This window comes from Carcharodon carcharias, chromosome 11, assembly GCF_017639515.1.
Source record: "Carcharodon carcharias isolate sCarCar2 chromosome 11, sCarCar2.pri, whole genome shotgun sequence".
NCBI lineage: Eukaryota > Metazoa > Chordata > Chondrichthyes > Lamniformes > Lamnidae > Carcharodon > Carcharodon carcharias.
Genome location: NC_054477.1, coordinates 149,107,662 through 149,133,555, shown reverse-complemented (window position 1 = coordinate 149,133,555; position 25,894 = coordinate 149,107,662). Strand labels below are relative to the sequence as shown.

Below are 25,894 nucleotides of genomic sequence, written 5' to 3'. Positions count from 1 at the left end.
GGCGAGATGACCAAAAGCTTGGTCAAAAAGGTGGGTTTAAAGGAGATAGAGGAGAAGCAGAGAGGTATGTGTACTGGGTTGGGTGGGGTTTAGGGCCTAGGCAGCTGAAGGCGCAGCCAAAAATGGAGTGATTAAAATCAGGGATGCTCAAGAGGCCAGAATTGGATGAGTACATATATTTCAGAGGGCTGTGGAGCTGGAGGAAGATTATATAGATTGGGAGGTTACAGAGATGTTAGAAATGTGGTTAGATAATCAAATTGGTTGGGTTAATCTGACTTTTACTTCTAAGATGTACTCCCAATTTAAAAAGTAGACCAATTCATACAATTTTTTTTTATAAATTAAGAACAGGTCATAAAAGGGGGCTCTGCCTTAAGCATATTAGACCAGCCTGAAATAGTTGTGCATCAATTGAAACACACCAGAGTTCAAATTATGCTAGCCATGCTTTTGCCTTCCAAATTCAAGAACAGCCCAGCTTTTCTTCAGAAGCAGCTGTGAGAGAGACAAAGAATCAAAAAAGAAATTCTCGTACTGAGGGAGAAGGGAAACTACAAAAAGAAATTCAGCAGGGAAGGATAGTTACTTATGCATTTCTACAATTTCTACAATTCCACAGGTTAAGTATTCTGGTTAAACCACTGGCAAAGAATTACTTGATGATCCCACCTTTAAGGCAAAAAGACATCATAATTTTCTACAGTATTCCTACAAAAGCAATTACATACAACAACCCAGATTTGTTCCAATGGGTCAGCGACTGGCACTCACTATTCTTTTAAGTTTCCCATAACCATTTAATCCCTGCAAGTTGCTGGCAGGGCAAGACGGAAAAGTGATCGAATAGGGCAAGCAACTGTATATTTCCTTGACCAATCAGATTGAAGGACTGTGAAATTAACAGAGCAAGGGCTAAGAAAGAAATGTAATTATTTTGATGAATTCAGTGTCAAATCAGGTACAGAAAGAGGCTATAAGACAGACGGCTTTGAGAAATCAGGGAGAAACAACAAATAAAAATCTCCAACAATAATTAAAACCTAACATAATGAGTCTTCACAGTTGTAATGGTTAATTTTCGCTGCCAGCGGTGTTGACTGGCTGTATTTAACACATCACATTGTTAAAAGGGTACTTAGTCTGAAATAGACAAGACTTAACTTTTTCTGGTGAGTTTGGTTTGTACTTATCATGCAAGTACAACGTCTTCGCATGGATGCAATTGAAGTCTGTTTTCACAAAGTTAATAGCACAGCAGCACATTTCTGACACCAGTTTTCAATTTCCCTGCATCTACCCTTGCCTAAAATTGCTGTGGCGTTTGCACATCAATAACAGCAAGCACTACTATTATTTTGGCACCAAATCGAGTCAATAATTGCTTTTCAGATTGTGGTGATGTAACACCTACCCTAACTTTACTTTCCTCACCATCCAAGGTCTTAAACACTCCTTAAAGGTGAATCAGAGATTTACATGCACTTTCAATTTAGTAGACAGCATTCACTGCACACAAGGCAGCCTCCTCTGCACTGGGGAAACCAAACACAGGTTGGGTGACTGCTTTGTTGTACACCTCCTCTCAGTCTGCAAGCATGACTGAGCTTCTGGCAGCCTGCCATTTTAATTTGTCACCTTGCTCTCATGCTTACATTTCTGTCCTCTGCCTATTGCTCTGTTCCAGTGAAGCCCAATGCAAGCTTGACGAACTGAGCCATATCTTTCAATCAGGTACTTTACAGCCTTCAGGACTCAACACTGAGTTCAACAATATAAGACCATAATCTTGATGCCCATTTCCTTTACTTTGCATGTTTTCGTTTTTCTTATTTTTTGCTTGCAGTAGTAATAACATATTACTCTAGGCACAATTTTTGTTTCTTTTCTTGCCCCAGCACCATTCTCTTTAGCCCTGGAAGACAAACTCTTCAGTCATTCAATCTTTCCTGTCCTCCATCCTATCACAGACCTTCCTTTTGTCCCTTGTCCTACACAGCCCTTGCTCAAAACCTGTTACATTTTTAACTTTTCCCAGTTCTGATGAAAGCTTATAGGCCTGAAACATTAACTTTGTCTCTCTCCATTGATGCTTCCATAAACTGAGTATTTCCAGCATTTCCTGTTTTTATTTCATATTGTGGATGTTAGCTTGTCTCTAAGATGTTAATAGCCATACTGTGGTTTGATATGACTTTGTGTGTTTTTGAGACTCAAAAAAAAAGAAATAAAATTAAATTATTGAAGAAGACAATCTTATACGTCATCACAATCGTAGCCAGTGAAACTTCTCACCTGCATCACCACTGTTAACTCTTCGCCTGGGAATAGCCTTCACACGGGCAGGTGATGTAGAGTGCTGTTTGTCATATTCTGATGCAACAACTGAGTATGAACGTTGGAAGACACTACGTTTTGTTGTATCATTTTCCATTATAGGGCTTGTTTCAAGACTGTAAAAACAGATACAATGCACCATTATACAGGCTCGTTAAAAAAAAAGGGGTTATCAGTTTCCATCTCTAATATTACATGCTATCAATAAACAATTGTGTTATGGAAGTACCTAGGAGGCATTGATTTCAGGTTGGTTTCTGGCTCATCAAATACATGAGGGCAGGCATCTGGTGTGACGGATATGTATGGCGCCGGTACAGAGGTGGAACGAAGGTATCTCATTTCATCTTGGAACAGGTGATCATCATGGTAGCTGGTAAAGTTCTCTGAATGCTGTCTATTAAGCAGAGTTTCACAATTATGCATCACAATTAAATTGCAGCAGCAAAAGTTTCCCACAAGGTAATACCTATTAAAAAGTCTATGTATGTCAAACCAAATTAGAAAAGAGGATTGCAAGGAAAGTTGGTTTAATGTTCTAAAAATCAATGTGATTTCACGAATGAAACTCAATCCTAATCAAGTCTCTGAATCAGAATTTCCTTATTTAAAAAATGCAAACAAAAAGATCAATGTTATGGTGGAAAAATTGAGGATTTGGTGTGGTTCTGAATCATGCAGGCCAGCAAGGTCCTAGGTTTTATCTCCAGTGTGTGCCGAGTTGCTCTTAACCAGCAAGGCAATAGACCTCAGTCTCTTTGGGCTACTGAGCTGGGTGGAGAGAAATCATTTAGTGACTTTCTCCAGCTGAAACAGCTAGAGTGCTATTCCAATTCTGTTGTCAGTAACTAATAATATCTATTTTTTATCTTTCAGAAGTTGGCCTTTTGTTTTGATTAGCTGCTGTGAGGTAAACCTCCTGCCACAGTCTTCTAAACTAGCCAATTACTTAGGGAGGTATGTTTACCTTGCATCAGGTTTCTGCTTGTTACTGATCCATTCCTCCTGGCTGCTGGTCTCCAACATCTTGCCATCACACCTGGAAACCTTGTAATTTGTTTCCCCATCTCAATCCACCAAGTACAACCTATTTTCGTTAAAGGTACTTCTTGTACATGAACTATGGTAGGGATAAATTTACTCAGGACAGTCTTAATTGAATTCAAATGAAATGAATTTAGTTCAAGTGGTAAGGCACAGCACAAGATGGGTTTTCCAGGTAAAGGTGGGAATCCATTCAGGAGCAAGGAGATGGTAAGGGATGCTGGCCATAATCCCATCAATTTTCTGCTGCCAAGTTGATAGCGAACAACTGAGCTCAATATCAAAGGAATCAGATCTTTACTGAACAAGTATTTCATTACACATTTAAGAAAGAGATATTTGAATACTGTTGAAAAAAAAGAGACTGTCGAAGCTTTTTGCCTTAATAATAAGGGGAAAACAACAATGTATACTGTATGAGAAGTGTGCACTGATTGTTTGGCAAGTGGACTCTGACTGGTAGAGGCGCTGCCACGGAGAATACACCAATTAATGGTGACTGACAGTTAACTGTCAAGCATTGTTTCAAGTTTAAACCAGGCAAGCTTGATCCTGATTGGTCAAGGCATTGTCCCGAGGAATGAGTCAGCAAATGGCTGTTACTTATTTTGTTTCGCTGAAACAGGCACAATGTCTGTACATTGCTCTGTCTGCAAAGAACAGGGCCCTGTGTATTAATATATGTAGCTTCCAGTACATGCAAATGTGCCACACTGCAAACCAGGCTGACAATCTTAAATTGGTTCTCAGCGTAATTCTTTGCACACTGAGGATTATTTAGCAAATTTAGTCTGATCGCAGAATCACATCTATGTTGGACACTATTTTGAGCTTTGCAAGCATGGACTGGTTGGGTACGGTCTGTGCTTTGCTCATTGCGAACAATGGCTGCGATATGCTGTTTGATACAATCCACCAGTTTTGGATTTAGATTTCAAACAATGCTTGACAGTTAACTGTCAATTACCACCAACTGGTGCATTCTCCATGGCAATGCCTCTACCAATCAGAACTTGAAAACCTATTGAAAACCAATCAGCACTCTCTTCTCATACAGTGTATACAGTGTTGTTTTCCCCTTGTACTGATGTTCTTGCGACGTGTGCTGATGAGTTCTAGACGAAAAGCTTTGATGTCCCTTTTTTCAGCAACACTCAAATTCCGCACTACTAAGAGAAATATTTGCAAGTAATTGGATTCCCCAAGGCTTTGTTTTTGGCCAGTTGGAAAAAAAAAACATTGGTTGGGATCTTGTTGGAAAAACCATGTTAACAATGCACGGTGAAATTGGACAGTAAATCTAGGGTATTAAAAGATATGTGTTGAGATGCCAATTGCCAGACCATGCTCACCGATTTACACAATGCCATTGCATGCTTTGCACAAATGGCATCTTGCCTGTAGCTCCACTGTTATTTTTAAGAACTTGTTGGATATACACGCCATTAAACTCACCAAGGAAAGTTAGAGCTGGAACTTAACAGCGCCAAATACCTTTTAAACAACATACTGATTGTTAATATGCAACGTCAATCAATCTTTCTGATTCAGAAAGGGAAGAATTTAAACGGAATATCATAATCGCACATAATAGATTGTTGTCAGAGGTTTTAAAAATGTAAAACCTTAAACCTTTTCTTTAGTTTTCCAATGTATTTTTTTTCTCTCCTATAACCCAATCTTTCTTTCCTTCTCTGTATCTATGTTGCCTCTAATTCATCAATTCTAAATAACCCTCCATCTCTGCCAGTTCTGTTTCACTCAATCTCTAAATCCTATTGACCCAGATTTTGCAGTCAGTGGCAAAGCAAGGGCACTTGCCACTGACTTCAAGAAAGCTTCACTCAGAGATCTAGCTCTCCTTGTAGCAACAGCTTCAACTCTCCTGCTGTGCAATTGATTATAGCGTTGTTTAATGGATTGGGTCATTAAATGTGGTCAAGTCAGATGCTGAAACAGCACAGCCTCTAACCAAACAGTAATGAAAGGCACAACTTCAGGATTACATTTTTCTGGGCTTGCGCTGAATCCTGAAGTGCAGTCAGACTCAAAGGAATAATGATGGCAGATGCTGCCAATTCCCTGTCAAAAATCCCAGTAAATCTGGGTCATTGGTTAAGGGGATGGGCTGTTGGCCCACTATTCACTAAGGTGCCTCTCATTGCCCTCACATTATTAAGCTTACTCTTCCGGCAAGTTATGCTGCAAATTCTTTCAGCTGACGGGTACTGGAAAAAGTCCCTTTAACGAGGTGCGCAAGTCCATTATTTTAGGGTTACAATTTACCAAAGCAATATAAATGAATTATTGCACTGGTATATTTTCACCCTTGTGCTACTTGAATAATTTTATTTTCACTACTGTATTACTAAATTCTGAAGTTTTTTTACTTTTGGAAAAATTGCTCCTTTGCCTTATGTGAATATGACCAAGTTATTTGCGAAATCTAACAGGGTGAAGGGTTTGGGGGTGGGGGGGGGATTCTGAGGGGGAAATTAAAATTTGCATGATGAAGCCAATGCAATATACAAAAGGGTAATCTTTCTTCCTCTCCAACCTTCAACAAATTCTATTGCCTCCTGACCAGACTTGCTGGTTCAGGTTCAGTTTTGATGGCCCAACAGTGGATGATCCTCAATGCAAAACACCAACCTGTCAACGAGGTGAAATGGCAGAGGTGTGGGGCTACATTTGTCTGCAATATACTGCAACAGGAGGAAAGCCAAAGGCATAAAAATAATCAAAAGAAAAGCTGCAGGTCATTAACAAGGTACTTTAGCAGCTCAGTTCACGTGACTTAAATGGACACCCCATCACCTTACAGCTTCCAAATGCAAGGATACATAGAAGCTGTTCTTCACCAGATTAGTTCCCCAAACGACGAGTTAAATGGTTAATTAATTTGTTTTGGATGACAATGGTTGAGAGATAAGCATTCTTTGGTTAGTACCATGATATCTTTAATACACAACTCAACAGATATATGGCACTTCAATTTAACATTTCACCCCAGACAAAATAGTTTTACTTCAGTACTGTCCTGAAGTGTTGACCTAGATTGTGCATACGCACCTCATGTCATGCACACACATTTCTGACTCAGGAACACAAGTGTTACTAACTAATCTGAACTGGTACGATAGTAAGCTATATCAAGTAATTTTGTAATACAAATGTAACAGTTTAGTTTGTTTTTGTACAACAGTATACCATCCTGCCCATTAGCTGATTTTTACTGTATAGAAACCATTGTCATTGCTGAGCAAATCTATTATACTGTACCTTGCAAGGGTCTGTAGATAAAGGCATGGATATTTACTGGGTATCTCATCAGAGATGCCCTCTTTCAGACTTGGAAGATGTGAATGAAAAGGCCTTGGGGTATGGTAACAAAGAATATTTGGTTCTGCTGCACTGCTCAGCGAGAGCAAGAACATAGCGTTTGCTTTAATCACTTGATGAGCTTCCATAGAGGGCAAGGCTCGTGGTGTCTTCACTTGCACTGGCTTTTTTCTAGCTTGTTTAACCTGAAAAAGAAAAGCACTAACATTGTTAGAGTGCCTTTTCTCCAAGTTAAAACAAATTAAGAACTCAAAGGGATAAAAAAATGTTTAATCCATATTCGGTATTGATTATCACATTTTATAAATGAAATCACTTTGGCAGGAATCTGAGTGTTTTATTTATTTAGGTTCTGATCAAAGTTACAGAAGAATGATAATAGATGCATCTACATTTTACATCTGAAAGCGAAAGGTTCCAAATAACTGATGTTCTGCCAGGTGCATATTTCAAATCAGACAGCAGAATTCACTTAAGAGCAGTTAGCATTTATTAGCAATAAAGGGCAGAGCACTAGCTTTCTTCAAATTGCTTCTAATGATTTGGATAGTGCTAGCTTTTGGATTATTTTCATTGCAGCGCCACAACCTGGCAGTGAAATATGATGTGCTTGGAAATAAAATCACCAGTATACCAAAAATACAACTTTATTCTTCACTTCCACATGCAGTCTTTCAATTTGGTCATATATTTCTACAGTGCATCGGGAAATTGTGAAAAATAAATAATAAGCTCAAACACCAAGCGCGCATTTTAGTTTTACAGAACGTGTACTAAGTTGCTTCACTCTTTTTCCTGGGACAAATTACTGCATGTGCCAAAGTGGGGTTCTCAACAAAACATATACCAATTACACCTAAACTTGAATTGCTCATCATTAATGGAATTCATTCTTTTAACTTTTGAGTTGCGTGGCCCTTCCTAAACCATTGGCATGATCTTACAGCATATGTGTCCCAAATGTTTCTTGCCTGAACATTACTGAGGAGAATTTTGACTAACACTAGTTGTGTTGGCACTCATAGCTAAATAGAATACTGAAAAACTGTAAATACTTTCATTTTTGGTTAACATTTAAGCTCCTTGGTGGTGAAGGTTTTATATTCTATTATTTATTATTTTGATTAACTAGATGGGAATATTGAAGAAGGGGTTGGTTTGGGAGCACAATACACTTTTACCACTGGGAGCTAGTTGTAGCCCTGACCAATGGAATGAAAGTCTTCTGTTTCTCAGTTGACTGCAAGAGTCCCACATGAAATTTCACAAGCTCAAACCAGTTATTTATATACCATAAATTGATGTTAATGTGCCAAGTTCGCTCAAAAAAGAACAATAGTTAATACATGGGAAAGATGCATACTGTTAATTCTGCTGAGTGCTCGTGAGGTTGGGTTTAAGATCTGTTGCTGAGGTAAAGTCAATATTGTTTTACTCTGAAGTCTAGCTTTCCTAGGGCTGACTTGAATGGCTATGAAAAAAAAAAATTCCACTTCGAATGCTGAAAGCCAGAGCAGAGACAGATCTTTATAGAATATACCCTTGCAGGGAAATCACTTCCACAACAAAGACAGGTTTAAAAATTTGCCGCTGTTAGGAAATTGATCTTAAGCCATATGAAGAGTAACCTGTTGAGCACAATGCTTCTTAAATTTATTATGACAGATGTGGAGCATATATAAAATCGCACACATTCATAAATTTGCTGGGAAACAGTGCAATTAGTGAGATAAGAGTGCCCGAAAATCACAGGCTTACAATGTTCTGTAACGCTCCAATAACATCCCTCACCAAAAACAACATTTGGGACAATTCCACCCCTGAATTGAGAATCAATTCACGTAGGACTCAAGCTGTGCAATCTGAAGTAACACAGTGGGATGTTTTTCTGCAGTGTGCTGCTCAGATTGCCTTTACAGGATATAGGAATTAATTTTAATGCATATCCAGAGGAATACGTACCTTTTCACGAGCTGCAGCTTGTTTCTCCCGGAGGTATTTTTCTCGGCAGCGATCACATACAAGATACCAGGTGCTTCCTCCAACACCTCCATCACCACAGTTCCCTGCCCAACCCCCACAGAAGTGACCAATGCTATTATAACCCTGTCCTCCAGCATAGCGACCACAACCTTTAATAAAAGAAAACAGATAATCTTCAGTATAGTTCTTAAGGATCTAACAAAAAGTTGATTAACTTCATATTCTTTGGATATCAAATTTAAACTATCTACATCGAATTAGTGATAATCACAAGACAAATAGTAACAGGCATCAGGAGGACACAGACTGGTGAAATGGGCAAGGCACATGGCAGATAAGATTTAACATTGATGTGTGAAGGGATACATTTTTGTTGGAAGAATAAGGAAAAGCAATATGAGCTAAATCATTTAATTTTAAAGGCAGTGCAGGAACAGAGCACCCTGGGGCTGCATAAAATCTTTGAAGGTAGCAGAGCAAGTTGGGAAGGCTGTTAAAACAAATCGTGGGATCTTTGATTTCATTAAGAGGCATCGAGTACAAAAGCAGGGTGGTTATTCTCACAAAATCAACCAGTGCAGTACTAAGGGAGTGCTGCACTATTGGAGATGTCATCTGTTGGAGGTGTTACCTTTCAGATGAGACATTAAACCAAGGTTCAATCTGCCTGCTCAGGTGGATGTAAAAGATTCCATGGCGCAATTTTGAGGAAAAGCAGGGGAGCTGTACCCAGTGTTGTGGCCAGTATTTATCCATCGGTCAACATCATCGAAACAGATTATTTGCATGGCTTTTTGTGGGAGCTTCCTCAACAGTGATTACAGTTCATTGGCTGTAAAAAGCTTTGAGGTGTCCTTGATGGTTGTGAAAAGCATGATATAAATGCAAATTTTTCTTTTTAAAATAGTGGTTAAGCTTCAGTTGTAGCAATATGTTCAATGCTGGGCACAAAGCCTCGAAAAAAGGTGAGAGGAGATTCACTAAAATGGTACCAGGGATGAGGGGCTTCAGTTATGTGGAAAGATTGGAGAAGTTGGGATTTCCCTTAGAGAAGAGAAGATTACTAAAAGATTTGACAGATGTTCTAAATCAAGAATAGTTTTGATAGAGTGGGTGAAGAGGAGCTGCTTCCAGTGGCAGAATGGTTGGTAACCAGACACAGAATTAAGGTGATTGACAATAGAGCATGAGTTGCCGAAAAACATTTTTAAAAATAAACTCAGCAAGTTGTTTAGAACGTACTACCTGAAAGGGTGATGGAAGAGATACAATCATAACATTCAAAAAGAGAATTGGATAAATACTTGAAGGAGAAAAATATACAGACTTATGGGGAAAGAACAGGGAAGTGAAATTAATTGAATGCCTCCTCCAAAGGAAGAATGGATACTCTCTATGAGGGAATGAAGGAATTCTTTGAGGGAGGAGGGATAGGCAAACACAAAGAGGAACGGATAGTAGAGATGGTATGCCGCTTACAGAATTGGAGGGAGTAAAGAATAGAATACATCAAAGGCATATTTGACAAAGATTACAAGTCAACAGATTGAGGATGAGAGAAAGAAGGTAACATTTCATAGGGTAATTTAGGACTTGGTCTTCTGAAGTGTGAAATATTTAGACCTACAAAAGAACTGAAGAGAGGAGAAACAGAAGAATGTGATCAAATCCCTGCAGAAACATAAAAGGACCTGGAGAGAAGGCAATGCGAGAATTGATTACTTGTGTAAGGGCATAAGGGAGAATAGCTGTAAAGATGTTTTGAGGAGCACTATGGGTCCCATTGGAGAAAAGAGCAAATACTACCAAATGTGAAGAGCTTTGTGCCATAAATTTGATAATATGTGCATCTAAGGTAATGTTAGAGCATAGCAAATAAATTGGAAGCCAAAGCAAACAATACATCAGCTGTGATCAATTCCGCTTTTGGAATTTTTGTTTCATTTGTTCATGGGATGTGGGCATGGCTGGCTAGGCCAGCATTTATTTTTCATCCCTGATTGCCCTTGCTCAGAGGGCATTTAAGAGTCAACCACTCTTGCTGTGGGTCTGGAATCACATGTAGGCCAGACCAGTTAAGGACAGCAGATTTCCTTCCCTAAAGGACATTAGTGAACCAGATGGGTTTTTACAATTGACAATAGTTTCATGTTCATCAGACTTTTAATTCCAGATTTTTATTGAAGACAAATTTCATTACCTGCCATGGTGGGATTCAAACCCAGGTCGCCAGATCATTACCCTGGGTCAGTAAAATACCACTCCAGTGACAATACCACTAAGTCACCACCTCCCCCAGTGGTTGTGGAACTAGACAGGCAACAGCAGTAATCAGTGTGTTAAGCCAAAGAAGCATAAAGTAGTGCATACCTGCTTTGGGGATTATGAAAAAGTTTTCAGCCGGATGAACTGACAAAAACTGATTAAAGTACTGTAGAGGATCAGAGATGATTGGAGGTATAAAAGAATGATGTTGCTTTGCACATGGACACTCAGTGCTACAATCAGGACAGTTTTTGGTGAAACTGAACCTGGTATAACCAGATGTGGGGTGAGGCAAGGCTGTCTTCTATCACCCCTACTCCTTAACATCAATGCAGAAGCCTTGATAAAAGAAGCACTAATTGAAGCGCAGAAAGGTGTCATAGTAGGCGGTCAATTGGTGAAGCTGGTGAGATTTGAGAAAGGCCAGGCCCTTGTGGCTACTCGTCTGCAGTGCAGAAGATCTGCAAATACTAATAGACAGAATCAATGAGTGGTGAAAGTTATGTAATGGAAATTAATGTAAAAAAGATTAAGGTTATGAAGATTGGAAGAAATAATGGTGGGAAAGGTCAAAATAAATGGTCAATAGCTGCAACAGGTATCACAATTTAAGTGCCAGGAAAACATTTTGTCAAAAGATGTTTACTCTCACTCTTCAGGGACCATTTCCTGAGAGGGCGTTGGCAACCATGGGTCTCCATATTAATCTTGTTCTGGAGGTGTGGTTCACCTACATTAGCGTTAGATTCAACGAGTTTGCGAGACTCTAAAGGTCATTCTTTGTCGACCTCCATCTCTTTTGTCATTGATCTTTCACATCAGCATCAGGCTTTCTAAATCATGACTTATTACATGCCCAAGAAATTCCAACTATCTCTTCCTAATCTTGGTCAGCAGAGCTCTTTTGATCTCAGATTTTACTAGCACCGCTTCATTGGTCGTGTGACTTGTCTTGGATATTTTCATTATTCGCCTCAAAAAACACAACCCTGCAGCGCTTCACTGATCAGAGCTGGAATAGCAACGGCAAATAATGCATTCTCGAAACAAAGGATTGCTCAGCATAAGAACTAGTAGATATCTTAAGAAAAGAATTACCAAGACTGAGATTTAAAGTGTCTTGTTCCACAAGAGTTGAAATTTGGACCTTGAGAAAAGTGGACACCCAAAGATTAGAAAGTTGTAAAATGTGGTTCTGGAGGGGGATGAAGCGGGTCAGTTGGCGAGAACACAAGGGCAATAAAGAAGTTCTCAGGACGGTGGGGGAGGAACAAACGAGTTAGGAGTAGGCTGTTCAACCCCTTGAGCCTGTTCCACCATTCAATAAAATCTTGGTTCATCCGATTGTGACCCCAACTCCACGTTGCGTCTACCTCCGATAACCTTAGATACTTGACTAACAAGGGAGTCAATCTACCTCTGCCTTAAAAGTATTCAGTGACACTGCTTTCACTGCTGTCTGGGGAGGAGTGTTCCAAAGGTTCATGATTCTCAAAAATTTCTTCGCATCTCTGTCCTAAATGGGAGGCCTCTTATTTTTAAACTGCGTCCCCTAGTTCTAGTCTCTCCCGTAAGGCGAAAACATCCTTCCATCATCCACCCTGTGAAGTCCCCTCATGATCTTATATGTTTCAATAAGATCACCTCTCAATTTTCTAAACTCCCGTGGATACAGACCCAGCCTATCTAACCATCCTCATAAGATAAACACCTGCAAACCCACCACACCCCTAATCCCAGGTATCAATCCAGTGAGCCTTCTCTGAACTGCTTCTAACGCATTTATATCCCATCTTAAACAGGGAGACCCAAAACTGTACACAGTACCCTAGATGTGGTCTCACCACATCTGTACAACTGTAGCAAAACATTCCTACTTTTATATTCCACTGCCCTTGCAATTAACGACATTTCATTTGCCTTCCTCATCACTTGGGGTACCTGAATACTAACTTTTCCTGACTCACGTACCATGGCACCCAGTTCCATCTGTGCCTCAAAGTTCAGCAATCTCTCTCCATTTAAATAATAGCTGCTTTTCTATTCTTCCTGCCAAAGTAGACACATTCACATTTTCCTACATTATACAAATTTTTGACCACTTGCTTAACCTATGTTCTTTGTGAGAACATATGTCCCCCTCACTTTCCTACTTATCTTTGCGTATTCAGCAACATTAGTAACCATACATTTGGTCCCTTTAGTGAATAGCATCAAGAAAAGAAGAAAAAGGTTATATTCTAAAGCATGAGAACTTGTGGAAGGAAGTGATTGAAGGAAAATTAGAGGGATGTAGACCAAGAGGGAGAAAGAGAATGAAATTGAAAATGGGAGGCTCCTGAGCAACTAAAAAGAGTTGAAGGGGCAGGGCCATGAGGTGTAAAGAAATGAGAACAGCACCTGCCCTTTGGCAAATCATTGCTACTATTACCAGCAAGAACAGTTGGCATGGTACAATGGGACAAATAGCTTCCTTCTACCATGGAAGTTTTAAGTAAATTTCAAAAGAAATGCAAACCCTGGTTTATGTTCAATGTCCAAATTTGAGCCACAAATACAATGGGATCACAAATGAGTGACTGAATTGCTGAAAGGTTTTATGGACGGGAGGGAAAGTTGCCAACGATTCCTACTCCAAATTGCTTTTCAGCAAAACCTGATCATCTATGGATGTCAGATGAAAGTAAGATCAGGCTTTGCTGTGATGCTCTCTCTTACATGGTTGAAAAGTTCACTGACACTCAGGTTCCATGGGTAATGGGAGTTCAGGGAGGCCAGGATCACCCAAGGAACCCAAGCAAGGCTGGGAAGCCAGAAGCCTTGCCAACATTAATAGGTTCATTGTATATTGTAGGATCACCTGACCAGCGGATGAAAAAGAACATTAACAGCAGAAGGTTGTAGCCAGGAACCGATAGGGACAATCCCTGTCACTGGCAAATGGAGTGGTTGGGTGGAGGCTGGCCTTTGATAAGGTTGAAAATTGGGGCTGGGGAAGGCCAAGGTTTTCCTGAGGGGCTGGAGGGAAAGCAATCCTGCTCCTCCTGGCTAACAAGTCACTTACCTTGAAGAGCAAGCAGCTTGGTTCAGTTGCCAGCATTTCTGCAGTTTGGGCCTACTCCACACACACTGTTAAGTCAGTGCTATGACTTTAGTAAGTTAATTAGGCCCCCCCCCCACCTGCCCTTTTGGGGAAGTGATTTCTGTATTACAAAATTTATAAAGGGGGCAGGCATGGGGTTGGGTTGCCCGATCTTTACCAACATCCACCCCCCAACCCTCTTCAGCCCATTGGTTGGTTAAAATCAAGGCCCCAATGTCCAATGCTTTCTTGAGTTACTAAGAGGGCTGACTGCATCGGTGGAAGTATATGTCATCAAGAATCAGTACCTTCAGGAGGCAAGAATGCAGAGCAGCCAGAAATAAAGCCAGCTGAAAATAAGAAATACAATCACGAGTTCCTGTTGAATTTTAGGTTAAGGTTCAGTCCGAGCATCCTAAAATTGCGTTGTGAAGCTCAAGCAGTTACACTCTGAATGAATCAATCTTATTGGCAACTGATCAAGTGTTACACACAAATTGGATGAGTTTGCCATTTTTACTCATTTAAAATTCAGCAGCATTTTGAATTGATCCCAAAAACCAAGGTGTATTAATGTGGCTACACTGTGAAGATAAGTAAAAGCAAACTTACTTAAGCTGAAGATTCATATGATCTTTTTAACTGGATTGAATAACAAATAAGTTAGTTACCTGGATGAACTTGTCTCATGTGATATGTTACAGGATATTGATGAGATTCACCACAAAGCTCACATATAGTGTCTTTCTCAGGGCCTCCCATTGCAAGCTGTGCCATTTCTCCAAAAAGATTTCCTCTGGGTCTTGCCTCTGCTTTGTCTTTTTTCTTCTTTTCTTTCTTACTCTTTTTGTTATCTTTTTCATTCTCTTTTTTCTTCAGTATAGCACTTGAACCAGGGCTGGGAAAGATCATGTTCTGAGTGGCTGCTTTTATGGTTGCCATTGAGATATCCTCCCAAAAGGCAACAAGGTGCTGCAAAGTAAGAGGCAAAGACGACCTACTCTTCATAGAATGATGGCTCGAAGTATCATAGGCTGTTGAATCTGCTTTTCCATCTTCATTTTTCTCAGGTAGTGGGGGTTCTTTCAGCATTGACAGTACCTTATTTTTATTAATGCTGCCCATTTTAGATATGTCTGGACCATGAGGAGAAATATTGAACATATTTAAAGCAGATGATATTTCCAATGAATGCCTATTCTTTAGCTTGGTCTCTCTTTCTTCAATGCCTTGCTGGCTGTGAAGGCTGCTTCTCATTGGTGCATATTCTTTACTGAGGTCAGGATTGAACTTCAAGAAAGATGAACATGCCATTGCATCGTGGACAACCCCTTCATGCCATAGGAAAGCTGCAAATACTGCACGGGCACATTCTGCAACAGAAGGAGACATTGCTTGTTTTGGTGGCTCAAAAGATGAATTACTCTCGTCCTTGAAAATGGTTCCCATTTTTTCCTTCTTGGGTCTAGTGTGTCTGCCAGTATTCTTACGACTCATCTTAGGGGATGATCTAGTTTCTTGTTCTTCTTTGGGTGGGGCCTTTCCAATGCTGAAATGTACCTTTGGAGAAGAGTCATCAGGGTTTTGCATTTCAGCTATTTTTTCAGAGACTGCATCTGAATTACTGGTTGTTGTTAGAGTACTAGACGTACAAATCGCAACTATCTCACTATGGAGATTTTCTTGCACCACCTGGGGAGAAGGTGTTCTGTTCTCTGTGCTGGTGGCAGTTTTTGCCTCCTTGGGTAGTACTTTTGGTTTAGGTGAAGTTGACCGCCCTCGCAAAGGCTCCATTAGAGGAATCTTTTTCTTACGAACTGTATCAGGGTCCAAAGTATACGAGTCAGATTTCGATCTCTCTCGTGGCGGATCCAACCTAATTTTTGCTGCCGTGTTGGCTTTATGAATTAAGTTCCTCTCAAGAGGAGAAGATGGCCTTGGAGAATTAGGACTTGATGGACTGCCTTTCCCAGATGATAGCTTCTGCTTTGACAATGTTGATCGTGACCCTGGTGTTGGTGACTCTGCTCTCAGTCCAGCTGTGGTCTTCTCATCTGTTTTTAGTGACTGTAATGTGTTATGATTTGGAGAAAGGGATCTACTATGAGAGTCTGATCGCAATTTGGCAGTATCTGATTTAAGCATGAGGGATTCACTTGCAGACAGATTTTCTGCATTTTTTGTCTTTGTTTGTTCTACAGCAGCCTTGCTGATCCGACCTTCACTCTTTTGCAATCGGTTTTCAGTTTTATGTTTGCAGGACAAATCAAAGTTTCCAGATGGTCTTCCAGATACTACAACGTTTCCTTTATCACCTGAAAAATCACATTTTGAAGAAATATTCAGTCATTTACTACTTTTTCAGAACAAAAACAAGCTATTTCATTATATCTCTTAATGTCCAGCTGCAAAGGCAGATGGAATTCCAGCAATATTCCTTGCATATAGTAATTTAAATAAGTAAATTCAATATACAGGTTATTTCCCTCCTCTCTTAGGACAATAAGGAATAGGAAGTGTTTCAGTCAACACTTTACAAATAATTAGTTCTTATGCTTTAAGACTACATTAGCAAAGAAACACCAATTAAAGGGATGCAGTCATTGCTAGTGTTATAATGAAAACAAACAAAAATACTGCTATAAACGTTACACTAGTTATCATAATGCTTGATTTAAAAAGGTTAGAATCATTGCACAACTGGTAAAGTGCATTTTTCCTATGCTACTTTCCCATATCATTTCCAAATTTTAATTTTATTATTCGTCCATGGGATGTGAGTGTCACTGGCTAGGTCAGCACTTATTGCCCATTCCTAATTGCCCTTGTTCAGGGGGCATTTACAAGTCAACCGCATTGCTGAGAGTCTGGAGTCACATGTAGGCCAGATCAGGTAAGGATGGCAGGTTTCCTTCCCTAAAGGACATTAGTGAATCAGGTGGGTTTTTACAACAATCGGCAATGGTTTCATGGTCATCATTAGACTTTGAATTCCAGATTTTTTTTTATTGCTTTCAAATTCCACCATTCGCTGTGGTGCGATTCGAACCCAGATCCCCAAAGCATTTACCTGGGTCTCTGGATTAGCAGTCCAACAACAATATCACCAATAAACCCAATCACAAAACTGAAGATTGATTTCCCTTTACAATGTTACCCAGAAGCTCTGGGCTTAGCTAAACAACCACAGGAAGATTTTCAAAGTTTAAACCTCCTTCAAACTGACAAGCACTTCTCTTTTGCCTCCCTGTCGACCCTTGGAAACAAATATTGAATGAAGCTCAGTGTCACCCATTTTAAGTTTTACCACTAAGTTTCAGTCTGTATAACTTTGCATAAGAAAAACAATTGTCATGGTTAGGCTACAGTATTAGCCTCATTCCATAAGTTCCAACTTTAAGTGTAGAAGCAGGATTTTTCAGTATAAAATATTATATTTAAGCCATCAGTAACTACACAGCTTGTTCATCAAAACATCATTGGCTTGCTCCAAGACTTATATAAAAAAAGACAATTAAGAGCTTTGCTCACAAACTCCAAAAAAGTTCTAAACTGAGCAATTTTAAAATCTAGAACCCACCCTCAATAGTCTCAAGAACCTTGTGAAAATATAGTTCAGCTCTGTAGTACAAACTAGAAATATTTAGCTCCAAAAACTTTAGAAGGTGCCAGTGTATGAAACAATGAATAATTCTGCACTGTAGGGTTATCGAAACATTGACCATGAAGTGCAAAAAGATTAAATACATATCAACATGAATTTATAAGCAAGAGCAAAAGCAACACTGTTATCCTCTGCAGGAGTCCAACATCACTACATGCATACCCACCCTTTGACTTCAGAGACACAGAGCAGACACCTGACCCAGGGCCTGAGGGACTATTACTTTTGTATGAGCGCTCACGTGAAGCAAGGATGCGTGATGCAGTGTCTACAGAGGAAGACAGTGGCAGATAAGCAGCAGAGATTCAATGACAGAATGCTTCAGCAGCAAGAATAAGCAAAGAAGCTACTTACAGATACATTTACAAGTAAAAATATTTAGTCAGCTGTATGCTTTCAAACAAGGTAAAATTTGAAGTTTTGTTTCCGATTTTCATTCTGATAATTCAGCACATGATGGCATTTTGTCAGTGCTAATGCAATGGAACCAACTACTTTTTCCAAAAAACTTTGATAATAGTAAGGAACGTCCCAGCCTGCATAAGTTACTAGTAAGTAACAAAATGCTGTAAAATCTTCATCAAAAGACAAATGCTTCAAAATTTGTGTAAAGAATTAAATTTACTACAGTATTCTGATGAAAGAGAGTCTATAGAACCACAATAGTAAAACAACAGGATGGAATATGTTAGGCAGGCGAGACAGACAGACTTACTCAGAAGCTGTGGTTGAGACTGCGGCAAGGAAAGGGGCTGTCCAAACACAAATGGGCTGTGAACAAGGGAACAGGAAGGCTTTGCAGCTTGACCAAAGGCGCTAGAAGCTGGAAGGAAAGGCTGTGACTGAATGGTATTCAGTATGGCACTCAGTTGGTCACCTGTAGCAGGCAAAATTAAGACAGACTATGTTTGGTTCCTTAACTCCCTCAATTGATATCTTCCAATGATATTACATTGGCATGAAAGTCGGTGGAACATGAAACTAATTTTCATACTACCCCACAATAATTCAGTAAGTTAAAAACACACGCAGTGAATGAATCACAACTCATAATCAGGTCTCAGTTGTTGGATACCTGCCTTTAAAGCATTTGTGAGACAATTCTTCATGGCTAGGGTAAGTGGGCAATCATTTCTAAAATCTAAGATTACATTGCATTAACATAATTCCCACAAATCTGGAAAACTACCTTTCAAAATATACATGCTCACAAGTAGCAATATTCTTGATCCATTATCATCTCTGTCTTGAAACCTTAGTTCTGAATAAAGTTTAAAGTTCTGCATGGGTTCCACTTATTCTGCTCTTTTGAGATGAAACAACAGGAACAAACTACTATGTGCCCCTGACCTAAAGGATTTTTACAATCTTGTAAACAGAACTGATGAACATCTATCAAAAGTACTATTATAAGAGTATTCTGCCGTGGGAAGATTCGTAACCCTTGGGCTGACTTCAATGGAAGACAGATGCTAATCTTTCCCAAGTCTCCACTGTAGCCATTTTCAGAACCAGGATCAGCTTTGTTTGCTAATTCTCAGATGTACATCTCTCTCCTAATTAACCTGCTAATCCAAGGGGGTCATGATCTCAGGTGAATTTCTCTTCTAACTCGTCTGCTAATTCAGGAGATTCGTGGTTATTGGAAAAAAGACAGCTTCTTTCAAAGTCCTTGCTATTCTTCTGTCAGACTCTCTTTCAGGGTTCCATATACAGAATCATTGAATGGTGATAGCACAGGAGGCGGCCACTTGGCTCGTCACGTTTCTGCCAGCTCTCCACAAGAGCAACTCAGCTAGTCTCATTCCCTAGCCTTTCCCCATAGCTCTACAAATTCTCTCTTCAGTTACTTATCCATTTCCCCTTTGAAAGTGCAGATTCTATCTGCCTTCACCAGAATCTCATACAGTGCATTCCAGATTCTAACTACTTGCTGCATAATAAGATCTTGCCCATTACTGTTGGTTCTTTTACTAACCACCTTAAATGTATCCATTGGTTTCCAATCCTTCTGTTAAAGGGAACAGTTCCTCTATCTACTGTCTTGACCCTCATAATTTTGAACACCTCTATCAAATCTCCTCTCAACGCCTTCTCCAAGGACAGGTCCAGCTTCGCCAATCTATCAACATAACTGAAGCTCCTAATCCCTGGAACCATATTCATAAATCTTTTCTGAATCCGCTCAAAAGTCTTCATGTTCTTCCTAAAGAGCAGTGCACAGAATTGGATATAATACTCCAGTTGAGGCTGTACTAGGGTTTTCTAAAGGTTGATAATTACTTCCTTGGTTTTGTACTCTACAGCTCTACTTATAAAGCTCAGGACCTTGTTTGCCTTTTTAACCACTTTCTCAGTCTGCACACAGTTCTGCACCCACGTTATAATTGCGTCCTTTATTTTATTTCCTCTTCTCGTTTTTCCTACCAAAATGTACCACTTCACACTTTTCTGTATTAAATTTCATGACTTAAGAGTTCTTGATAATCTTTTTGTGGGTGAGGAGCTGGATTCACTGATGCATTTTGAGCAACAGCATCCTATCTTTTAAATGCCCTTGGCAGTGCCTTAAGTATTCATGATTATCCTTGCTGAGTAATGTGCAGTGTTCACTTCACAGCTCAGTTGTGGCACTTTCACCTAAGTCAGAGGCTGTAGGTTCAAGTCCCAATCCGCTTGAGCACATAATCTTAGTTGACATTTCAGTAAAGGGGTGGTGCATTATCGGAAGGATAGAGAGGAGACACCATTCTGGGTTTAGAATTAGCCTCCTGGGAAGGATAATTCCCAAAGATGCTAGAAAATATTATTATTGACTATCCCTCACTTGCGAGGATGTCTGCCTTCCATGAATCCGGAGATGGCTATTGAGGCGGATTTGGGATCTGCAGACTTTATGGCACGAAAGGCATTTGTTATCATATGGGAGCTAGAAAATGGGCACCTATATAATACAAGGCTGCACAGTAGACTAAACTGAGATCTCCACAAATTGTTGAGAAATGCAATACTCAAATATGGTGAAAAGTTCAGTCGCCAAAATGTGGTCTTGTGTAAGAGGAGTATAAATGAGGATAGACACAAATAAATTGCTGCCACAGAAAGACAACCCTGTTCACATCTGGGAAGAAAACATTAGATTAAAATTTGTTTTTTTTTAAGAGATTGTGCACAAATGGTGCATTTGAACATTTCCTAAATTGTGGATGAATAGCAAAAATGGAAGCAAGTATCCTTGAGGTATATTTTGTCTGACAAGCATATTCCTTCAGTCAAACTACCTGAAGACTTTGAAGCAAATGTTATTTGTATTTTGAGAATAACTCGAGTACAGGATTGGACAGAGTACCTCAGGCTAATTCAGACCAAAAATAAAATCCTCCCTCTTGACATTCTTGAAACTCTTACAGCATCAAAGGAAAGCCACTGTTCAAGAACCTTGGTTCAATTTACAGAATGACTCTAGCGTAGGGCATCCTGGGCCATGTATATGGACGGATTTACCTGGAAAACCCCTGCCAGAAGTGTATGCAACAATAACCTTGATTTCCCTTGTCCAAACACTGTCTGCAACACACATCCACAGAGCCCTAAGAAGAGTGGGTGCTTTGTGAGAACAAGGAATAGCATCACTGCTGGGCGGCTGCAAGAGATCCACTTATGAAGCCATTGTGCAGAAAACTTCTCTAATGAAATCCTGGCTTATAATTGGCTGAAGTGTCTTGTGACCCCTAAAGAACAGCTGGCTTTGACAATTTGATCCCCACCACCCCCATCATTTCGGAGAGAGCCTCAAGGGATGCAACTAGTGGCAATTATACAGAATCTGTTCCCCGAGCTTGTTCTTTGGTATGCAAATTATTCTGGACAATGGCTTTGCCATGCTTCTGCTGTTTCAGGAGGGTGACTGAAAATTCATTTTAAAAATCCTGAAGCATTTCAGAAGGTGATGTATGCAGACTGTATACTTGGCTCAGAAGATCTGTTAGGCTGGTCTTTACCACAAGCTCCTTGTATTTACTGGAGGTTGTTGTGAAAGAGACCCACCACCCCTCCTCCATCCCCCACTCTTCACACCACAAAAAGAAACTCAAACAGCAAGTCGTTTTGAGGGGTTTGAAGATGCTCAACGCCTGGGGAAATGCCTCAAGAAATTTATGGCCAAATAGATGAAAGAGGCATGATGTCTAATCAAGAATGGGTTTGGCAAATAACGGATCTCTGAAAGCAAGATGAAGAAAAGTTCCAGAAGTACTATTTTCAGGCTCCATGAGGGCCTTAGCAGTTCTTGAAGCTTAAACTGCACCACGCTGGAGGAAGTATGAAATAGTGGTTCAATGCTTCTCTACCAAGAAAAAAAAAGGGGAAATAAGTATTCCAAGTATTATTAACCACCAACTCTAGGATATCCTTGCAGAGCTCAAAGTGACCAGTTTTGAAGTGGTATGTGGTCTGAGAATATGTTAGCTAAGGCCCCTTTATCAGCAATGGTGCTGAGATCATTAATAGGAAAAGGAAAAGAATCTACTTGAAGGAACTTAACTCAAAAATAAAATTAAACAGGACAAAGAGGCAGCATGCTGGGGTGGACAAAAAGCTACTAAAAATTTGACAGATATTTTACACATGATTGATGTAATTAAATCTTGATGAATGCACAATTAGCTTGTTGAATCATGTTGTGCTTGAGCTATTTTCCATAAATAGGAGACAAAGATAAAACCTTTATTTTACAGTTCATACATTCTGGAAGTCAACTAATAGAGAACATCTTAGAAAAGTGATTAGATTCCTAAAATGTGCCACTTTAACCAAATGTGGACTGTTTAAGAAATTTTTATTGAGGTACAAAATGAATGACACTGCAAGAATGATCTATCAACTACATTATTCAAATTACTTAAATTTCAAATTGAGTTTTGAGCATTGCGTTGTATTCTAGCTTTGTTTGCCCAATGAAGTTGTAAAATTGGTAAACAGATTCCATTGAATTAGCATAGAAACCAGTTTTGTTTTGGAAGGAGAATGAAAAATGTTACCTTGTTACAGTTGTTAAAAAGTAATATTTCTTCCTAGCTTTACTTCAATACAGAAAAACAAATGTATACTCTATAACATTCCCAAACACATCATCCCTCACTTACCAGGTTCTACGAAGGACCCTAAATCAAGGTCTGCAGTCATTTCATCTTTAAAAGAGAAAATTGGGATATATTTAGCATAAAACTTCATTAATTCAATGGTGTCAATTTACTAGCTCAGTTGTTTTGACAAAATGGAAGCAACTAGAGTGAATGAGAAAGGATGGAACATAGCACATTAACATGTGACTCAAAGTACTTGTAAGTAAATAAGGCACCACTGAATTATCAACATGTGCCTCGAAAAGTGCTTTGGCAAATGTTAAGAGATGCTCTGAAGGCATTCTCTGAGCATTTCCTTTATGCTAGGAAATATGGAGCCAGGAATGTCCATATTTCATCCCCTCATTCCAGTAATTTCCTGTTTCAAGAAAAGGGTGAACAGGATTTCCTTTTCAACAGTAATGAACTCAAGTATTTATCTTTTCACTGGAATTGGACACAAGAGCTTAGATTTTCTGTTTGGTATAACACCAGTTTAACATCTGTGGTAATTTAAGACCGGTGTTAAAACACTTTTAGGATAAAACAAAACAGCTAACTAGCTACATTAAAAAATGTGAACCTGGTGAAAATTCAGACGTCGGCAAATAAGTGACAGGAATCCACTTTGATGCCAGCCACAGTACGTCAAATAGAAATGTTTGTGTATATTAAGTATGGTTGATTTATACTGCCTCTACAGTATTGAAGAGTGCTATTATCTGTGAAGCGTCATTAATTTGTGGCATTAATTATGCCACTCAGTTTGTCAGAAGCCTTTCCAACTTTCCAATCCCTCACCTCTTCAAAAAAAAATGGAACGAAAAGAACTCGGATCAGAGCATTTTAAGCCCAATGAGCAAAAACCTCCTTTAGAATGATGTCTGACACATACATGCATTTGTACAGTCATCTTATACTATATTAAAATAGTTGAGGTCACCCTTAACATTCCAAAGTTCTTCAGTCCGCTATGATATTTAAAGAATCTTTTGGATTTTTGCTGTTCTGCAACATTGTGACCAAGATGTGTAAACATCCTTCCAATAAGCTGTCCTGACTTCACATGGTGCTTCAAGGCTTACAAATAATTCAAGGGCAGCACAAAGAATTTACCACTGAACACCAGGATAAGGAAGAACAACAGACAAGGTCAGCAACTTGATGAGCCAATTAGAGGTATTCTTCAATAAGGAGAAGTGAAAAAAATTAAATGCTCTTGCACACTTAAATGCCTGATCGCAGTTACAGAAAGTCATCCGTTTACACAACTGGCCACAAGTTTTTTTTCCACAATTCCTCCTTCACAAAAAAACCTAAGAAATGGATCTCTAAAATGACAGCCAGCAGGTGGCAGAGTAGAAAGGTGAAAAGAGGCCAACTTTGAAAAAAATTTGACATGCATGTATATTTTTTTCATGCTGAAATCATTTTGCTTAAATCTTTTAGGTTCACACTATGGTGCATCCTTCCATCTTAAGGAGTTATAAAAGAACTTGCATTTATATAGCACCTTTAATGTAATAAAATATCTCAAGGTTCTTCAGAGGAGCATTATGAAACAAAATTAGGACACAGAGCCACATAAAGCAATATATTTAGAGCTGACAACCAAAAGCTTGGTTAGAGAGGCAGGTTTTAAGGAGCATCTTCAAGGTGAGAGTGTTAGAGAGGTGGAGAGGTTTAGGGAGAGAATTCCAGGGCTTAAAGGATTTATATCAATGAGTATATTTATAGATAAAAGCAAAATACTGTGGATGCTGTAGGTCTGAAATAAAAACAGAAAATGCTGGATAAACTCAGGTCTGGCAGCATCTGCAGAGAGAGAAACAGATTTAACGTTTTGAGTGCAAAGAACTCTTCTTCAGAGCACACTTATGGAAGCCATTTTAGAGATTTTGGTATCCCTGTATGTTACAAAAATGTCCACTGTATTTAATAATGCCGAAAAGGAGCAGGATCAGAGACTAAGTTCTAAATTTTATTTCTAAACACCCAAATGTTTGATTAGTTAGCAGTGAAATACTTAAAATAAACTTGGGCGAGTGAGCAACAAAAACAATTCAGTGCAAAATGCACAGTATGTGGATTCCCTCCAATTAAATAAACAAATAATTTTTACACACCTTTGGCATTTGCAAGGCTGTAGTCAAATCCTTGAGAGTTGTTGTCACTCGCACTCCTGTTGAAGGCGGGAGCCGTGAAAGGACTGGGAGGAGGTGTCTGAGGTGCTTGATCCAATAGTAGTTGTTCTATCAAAGAAAACTATTTTAACAGCTTTTGCGAAAATTGTGAATTAAGTGAGAACAACTTAGCTCACATTTAAAAATACATTTGAGGTCAAAATTCATTAACTGTAATACTGGCCTTAGAACAGAGGTTTTCTGCTATATTTCATTTCCATAAAAGTACAAGATAGTTATACCAATGTTTGGGGTTACAAAAGATTAAAGGCATGAACATTCCAGTTTCTGCATTAGATTCATTCAGAATACCTTCTGGCTGGCGGGTAAAGAGAAAGGGAAAAGAGCAGCTATTGCATTAGAAAGGAACAATTCAGTTTGTGTTTTGAGGACCTAGGTCTTTTGCCAGTTGGATGAGATTTGGAACGGCTTTAATGGCAAGTTCATATCGGGAAGGAGTTCCACATTTGAGGCCAAAGGGCAATTTTATAAATTTGGTGTGCACTCTTGATAACATATTCACTCAGTGAGACACACCTGAAGGCAGCATGCCCCGACTTGAACAGATTCCTCAAGATTAGGACATTCTTGAGAGAAAACTTGTAGACTCTTTACCCATTTATTAAAAAAAACAAAGATAAACAAATTACATCACTCCACCTGGTAGGCAGCAATACCAGCTGAGAAATGTTCTCTATATGGAAAAAGAAAACCAGTCTATACAGCCTTCATTTTGGTAACAGCCAAGATGAAGAACTGTAACAAGTTACCAACTGCAGGGTCAGTTTCCAAAGGTGCTCACTATATGTCTATGGATGGCTCTGCTGCATACTCCATCATGATCAGACATCCTTAAACTCTAATATCTCCA

General features: G+C 39.3%; 1 protein-coding gene across 16 annotated transcripts in view; it reads right to left on the bottom strand.

The window, feature by feature from the left end:
- mycbp2 (MYC binding protein 2) overlaps positions 1-25,894 on the bottom strand; it is a 189,401-nt gene that overhangs the window by 30,503 nt on the left and 133,004 nt on the right. For 13 of the 16 annotated variants that reach the window (XM_041198963.1, XM_041198964.1, XM_041198965.1 and 10 more), the window contains 9 exons: positions 24,967-25,092; positions 22,862-22,906; positions 18,433-18,594; positions 17,884-17,985; positions 14,725-16,368; positions 8,686-8,855; positions 6,664-6,908; positions 2,567-2,734; positions 2,296-2,453 (listed from right to left, as the gene is read on the bottom strand). In XM_041198963.1, the coding sequence (XP_041054897.1) occupies positions 2,296-2,453; positions 2,567-2,734; positions 6,664-6,908; positions 8,686-8,855; positions 14,725-16,368; positions 17,884-17,985; positions 18,433-18,594; positions 22,862-22,906; positions 24,967-25,092 (2,820 nt within the window). The remainder of the gene's footprint in view (positions 1-2,295; positions 2,454-2,566; positions 2,735-6,663; positions 6,909-8,685; positions 8,856-14,724; positions 16,369-17,883; positions 17,986-18,432; positions 18,595-22,861; positions 22,907-24,966; positions 25,093-25,894) is intronic. The other 3 variants (XM_041198968.1, XM_041198979.1, XM_041198977.1) reach the window with 2 other exon arrangements.